This window comes from Passer domesticus, chromosome 11 (assembly GCF_036417665.1).
Source record: "Passer domesticus isolate bPasDom1 chromosome 11, bPasDom1.hap1, whole genome shotgun sequence".
NCBI lineage: Eukaryota > Metazoa > Chordata > Aves > Passeriformes > Passeridae > Passer > Passer domesticus.
The window spans coordinates 14,861,619-14,867,618 of NC_087484.1; the positions used below are offsets into that span (position 1 = coordinate 14,861,619).

Consider the following 6,000-nt stretch of genomic DNA (forward strand, 5'->3'; position numbering starts at 1 on the left):
TAGTGTGCTCTCCATCGCAAGTATCATTAATTGCGTTTTAGAAACAATATATTTAATTGCTCACCTGGCCTGTATAACATCCTGTAGGTTAGCTGCCCTGCTCTTGAACATGTCATTTTCATTAAAATCTTGTGTGAGGATTAACATGAAAAGTAGTCTATAAAGCTGGAATATCCTAATGTTGCTTTTTGTGCCTCTTCTGCCATCATTTCACTCTTCCCTCTACCTCCCTGTTTTCCCCCCAAGGACAGTTCCCACAGGAGCTGCCTTTATCAGAAAGTAGAACTGCTTCAATTACCACTATAGTGAAAGACTGTATTCTCTTTTTTTTTTTTGAGTCTTCTCCCCTGTATTATAAAGAGGCCACCTTGCTTGTTCTAAATTTGTGAACAAAAAGTTTCAGTAGTGTAGATTTTTGTCTAGCAATTTGATCTTCTCTTTGAATCTGCAAGAATACAGTGCAGCTTAATTATGCCACAGGCTCTTGATCATAAAAATTAATCACAATTGTAGGTAAGCAGCTCTGCTGTTAGAATATTCTGTGTTGTAGAAGAGTTTTTTGTGCTGCTGGTGCTTGCTGCCATTCTCTTCAGTATTAAGACTGGTTTGTGGAAGTAGTGCAGTGTATCTCACATGAAACTCAATGCCTGACTCTTCTATTGGAAAACTTACCAGCAGATCCTAATGAGCTTTTGTATCCTGAGGGCTCTCTGGAAGCAGTAACTCTTCAGTTATTGGGATAGGGTGACACACTTGCTTCAGGACTCTAGCAGGATCTGTGAACTTTTTAATCCTGTTGGGATGCATCCATAGATGATTTAATCAGCACCACAGGCCAGAGCTTTTAACACTTTTTAAACTAGCAGTTCAGTGTTGACAGCACATCTTTTATGACCAGCCCTTGTTTGCTGCTGGTGTTGAGGATATCCAGGGCAAGTGTAATCAGCAAATAGCACTGACTGACAAGAGAATGTGAACTTGGCCTGCAATCTGCTTTGTAAAATACCTTAATTTAGTGGCTGCAGGAGATTTATTTAAAAGAACTCTGATCTCATTTGTGTCATATGACCTTCCTCCCCCCATTGATTGTTGTCTCAATGTGTGCTGTCCACTTTGGAAGTTACTTTAATGTTGAGGGGGTAACTAGAGATAAAAACAAAACAAAGCAGAAAAATTACGCTCAAAAGGCCTAGATTAGTGTCTTACTGTGCTTTGCATTATGATTCTGAACCATATTCCAGTAACTTGAAATGAAGTTACTGCTTTTGTCCCTATGTATTCTTACAATATTAAGCTACTTAATGTATCAAACGGGCTAGAGTTGCTTTTTTTAAACTTAATATTAGAATAGGGATCCATATATTTCCATGGGGGAAATTAAGATAATATTGCCAAATGATGCCCTATGGATTTCTGCTTCAGGTGCTGCATTTTAAGAGGTGTAGAGAGAGAACACCTAGGTAAGGCTTCTAAAGATAACAAATGTTCAGATTTACTTTGTTACTCTGTTAAATAGGTTCAGTTTAACCAGCTATTCTGAGTTCTGTTTGTTTTGTTAAAAAGGCAAATGAGTTGTTTAAATTCTGCAAAAGTTCATATTAAGGGTAATGCAAATGATGAATTAAGGCAGAATGAGGCAGTGCTGCAGAGCAGCTCCATGAATCAATGTGCACCCTGTGGGAACTCCAGTGAGCATATGGCTGGGCTGCTGGAGTTTGGCTTCTGCAGTTGTACTTCTTTGTACAGTAGTGATCACTGCATGTTTCCTTTGTTCAAATTGCTTTTTTCATTTTGTTTTTTTTTTTTTTCTTTCCCTGCAGTTGGTTATATTCTGGGCACTAAATGAAGGTGTGGCCAGACAGTTTGACTCCTTCAGAGATGGATTTGAGTCGGTGTTCCCCCTTAGTCATCTTCAGTACTTTTATCCTGAGGAGGTTGGTGAAAGTGTTTTTGCTGCTGCTTTTATAACCTTTATGTGCATGTATGGGCAGTCTTAACCTGGGTGCAGGCCATTTGCGACAGTCTGACATTGCATTTCTGATGCAAGTTAGTAAAACTGAGTGTCCCTGAAATTCCACACTTAACTCTTAAAGATTTCTCTGTTCAGTAGTCACTTACTTAATGCTTTTATTATGTTCATTAAATTGTGTGTATCCATCTTTTCTGAGAAGTGCTTTAATTTATGTATCATACTTCATTTCTTTATGGAGTATGGGTACCCTAATTCCTTGTTTTGCAGTACCTCTGAATAGCTGTAGATAGTTGTGGACAATATCTGGGTCTTCTATTAGAACAATAAAACAAGTAGCCAGCTCTTTAGCAAGGCTTCAGCAGTAAGAAGAGATTCAGATGGAGGGATAAAGAACAAGGATAGTTGGTCTTGCTTTAGTCTCACCACCACCATATCAATTTCCTTGTAAAATTCTCAACACTCTTAAGTGGACTGAATTGAGTCACAATTATGGTTCTCTGGATGAGAAGAGAGAATGTTTTATTCTTCCTTGAGGGAGTCTATTTGAAGACTGTACTTTGAGGGGTTTTTTTACCTTTGTAAACTCAGACTTCTGACTTTAAGAACAAACATTAAAGCACGCTTTGGAACAATGTGTTAGCCAAGTCTTTGTGGTACTCCTCTGCTCCTGATGCTTTGCAAGGCAAAGAGGAACATTTACTCCCTGTTTAATTTTACAGTTGGAGCAGCTCTTGTGTGGCAGCAAGACAGACACTTGGGATGCAAAGACTTTAATGGAATGTTGCAGGCCTGATCACGGTTATACGCACGACAGGTAATACCATGTTTGTCTTGTTAAACAAACATAAAACCAAAACAGTAGAAAATACTTTCTTGAAATAATCTTTATACATTGTTTTTCAAGCTAAATGAATTATATGACATTTGAAAATGTTCATATTGTGATGAATATGAATTTGATGCAATTATTTTAATTATAAGCAAAATAATATTCTCTTTGTTCTTTTCCCTCCTCAGTCGAGCAGTGAAGTATCTCTTTGAAATTCTCAGTAGTTTTGATAGTGAGCAGCAAAGACTGTTTCTTCAGTTTGTGACAGGCAGCCCCAGACTGCCTGTAGGAGGTAGGTTTTCCTTATTACATGTTGCTGTGCTTAAAATCACTGTTACTGATATATTTCTGATATTTATTTCAGTATAGGAAGAAATTCCTTAACTTAGGTATTTGGGAGGTTCATACTGTTTCCATTTCTAATTTCATAAGTGGCTGGGCAGATGTCAGGTATAATTCTCATAACCTTTGTGTTAATCTCATGACACTTCCTACAGTTCACTCTCCAGGTTTAAATTGTTGCCAGAAAATCTGTCAGAGGGCAAAAAAGAGTTCAAAATTTAAATAAAACTGAAAGGTCCTAATACTGTATTTTTTGGCTAGAGGTACAGTAAGTTATGGCAACAATATGATGCATTGTAACCTGAAAAGAATAGTCTCCTTTACAGAAAGGAGACAATGCTTAGGATAGTATTAATCTTATTTAATTTCTCCCCCTTTTGATTTCAGCATTTAGGTAGGAGGCAGTGCAGTAAACAGAGAAATTTTCTGTCTTTGCTAGAGACTGTTGTAAAATATGCATTTTACTGTATTCTCAACTGAGTGCTTTGCAGGTCAAAACAACATTCACGCATATGTTCCAATATTTACATTCTTTGGGATTTGGGGGAAAGACTTGATTATTCTTTTTTCTTAGTATATTTTGGGAGCTCTTCTGTGGACATATGGTGCAGACACAATTGAGTATTTAGGAGTATAGAAATGATAGCTGAAGTAAGAAGAATCAGGTACTAGAGTCATAGATGATTCCTGTTAAGAAATGTGCATGAAGCCAACAAACTTAAAAATACTGGTTGGAATAGAATTTTTACACATACAGAACACAATTAAAAGGAGATCCATGCAGCTTATTCCTTTATTTTAAATTAATCTTGTAAGATGAATCTGCAGGCAGGATTTGAGGTATTTTTAGCTTGTTGTGCAGCTTTACAAAGCCATATTCTGAACTTACTGAAGGTGTCCAGGCAGTCAGTTGTGCGATGCGTGCTTCTGTCACCGGGCATGTCTGCAGTCAGCTGTGGGTGTTCAGGAGGAGCAGCCTTATTCTGAGTGTCTTTTCTCATTACTAGGTTTTCGAAGTTTGAATCCTCCCCTGACGATTGTACGGAAGACATTTGAGTCCACAGAGAATCCCGATGATTTCTTACCCTCAGTAATGACCTGTGTGAACTATCTCAAATTGCCGGACTATTCAACTATTGAGATAATGCGTGAAAAACTCTTGATAGCTGCAAGAGAAGGGCAGCAGTCATTCCATCTTTCCTGATCACAATGAAAAATGCAATGTCTGCCTGTTACAGCAAAAGAGAAACTCATGATTCTTTTCTAAATATATCACCTGAGTCAAGGAAACGTGTTACGCCTTCTTGTTGTAGAAAAACGGCTTGCAGATTATAAGCAAAGACACTTGGTTGATATTCATTAAAAGCCCCTATGGACTTAAAGTGATCAGGCCCTAAAAGTTGTTGTGACAAGGTTTCTTTAGCAAGTTCTTGTTTAAATTATCATTTATTTGATGAGTGAAGTTTTTAACTTGCTTTGCTGTGTGAAATTTAAAAAGGGATGTTTTTCCAGGCTGGAACAATAAATGTCGCTGTGCAGTTTAATACTGGGCTGTGTGTATCCATCTAGCTAAGTCTGAAGTTTTTCCTCCAAAGACAACTTTTGTACATAAGTACAGAAATTAAAATACACCATGTATTTGACAAATCTAGTTTAGTAGACTAGTTCTGTGTACCCTCACCTGCCTCTAATTTTACCCATCCTCATGTATTGTCTGATGTGCAATTCACTTGGTTCTTTTTGTGTGCAACATTCAACAATTGTTATGTTTTGGTTAGCGTGGGCATTTAACTGCTCCATGCCTCTTTCTCTGATTAAGATAATTTAAATTTTACTGAAATCAAATATATATTGTCAATATAATTCAGCCTTTGTAACTAGGTAGAACCTTTCTTATAGCATAGTTTTACTGTAGTGGTAGGATATAATGGCGACAGTCGTTACCAGAGTGCTCCAGAGCTGTTTACACAGTGATTCAGGCAGCAAAGGCCTCGTAAGGGAGGCAGGGAAGAATTATTTCTTTCATGTAGTTGAAGTCCAACAGCTTGGGCTGGCCAGCGTGTATTGTGGTAAGGCCCAGAGCATTTCGAATTGATGTAAAGTTTTTGAAAAGACAAATTAGTCGTTTCATTCCCTGTTTGAGTAAAGAATTTTCCTGTTCTTGATCTAAGTTCCTGGCTAATTTTGTAGGTTTTTTTTCTTCTTTTTTTTCTTTCCCCCCAGTGCTAGCTTGGAACAAGCAGTTCAGCCTTTGTCTTTTGACACAGATAAAGCACCTGTAAGCAATGCTCTGTCCAACTGTTTTATGTGCTGATTTCTCAAATCTGCAATAATTTACTTCATCAGGTTAATGTTTTTACCTGAATATAAATAAAAAAGTTTGCTTCACCTTTTTGTTCATAGTTTTGTACTGTATGCCTAAAGTTCAATTGTGTAAATTACTGTAATGCAAGTAAATCATCCTAAATCTACTTGGCTAACAACCTGCAACTTGTGGATGATTTACTACTAAAACAAGACCTTTTAAGACCTCCAACTTTGAGGGGAATTTTTTCCTTTCTGTGCGTTCAAAAAAAACGGGCAATTATGAATATTCCTGAGATGTACCTGCTACATAGGTAATCTTTATGAAAATGTGATAGTTAATGACTTTTATTCAACTTTGAGAAATCAAAATTCCTTTCAGTGCTTAGAAATTGTTAAATTCTGGCTAATCAGGCTAGTTATTTCCCCTAAACTAACAAGTTTTCTTTTATCCAGCTGAAGAACTCCTACTTCCAGAACATGTAACGGACATTCTTCTGGTGAACATTCACAGAATTACCTGTGCTTGCTCAGACCAGTGCCACTGAAATGT

General features: G+C 37.3%; 1 protein-coding gene across 9 annotated transcripts in view; it reads left to right on the top strand.

The window, feature by feature from the left end:
* The window catches only part of TRIP12 (thyroid hormone receptor interactor 12), a 77,716-nt gene extending 72,185 nt beyond the window's left edge, over positions 1-5,531 (top strand). For 8 of the 9 annotated variants that reach the window (XM_064385861.1, XM_064385859.1, XM_064385862.1 and 5 more), the window contains 4 exons: positions 1,821-1,934; positions 2,692-2,786; positions 2,990-3,093; positions 4,151-5,531. In XM_064385861.1, coding sequence (XP_064241931.1) covers positions 1,821-1,934; positions 2,692-2,786; positions 2,990-3,093; positions 4,151-4,347 — 510 coding nt within the window. In that variant the 3' untranslated portion in view covers positions 4,348-5,531. Of the gene's footprint in view, positions 1-1,422; positions 1,461-1,820; positions 1,935-2,691; positions 2,787-2,989; positions 3,094-4,150 lie in introns of all 9 variants that reach the window. The other variant, XR_010346318.1, reaches the window with a different exon arrangement.
* The last annotated feature ends 469 nt before the right edge of the window (positions 5,532-6,000 follow it).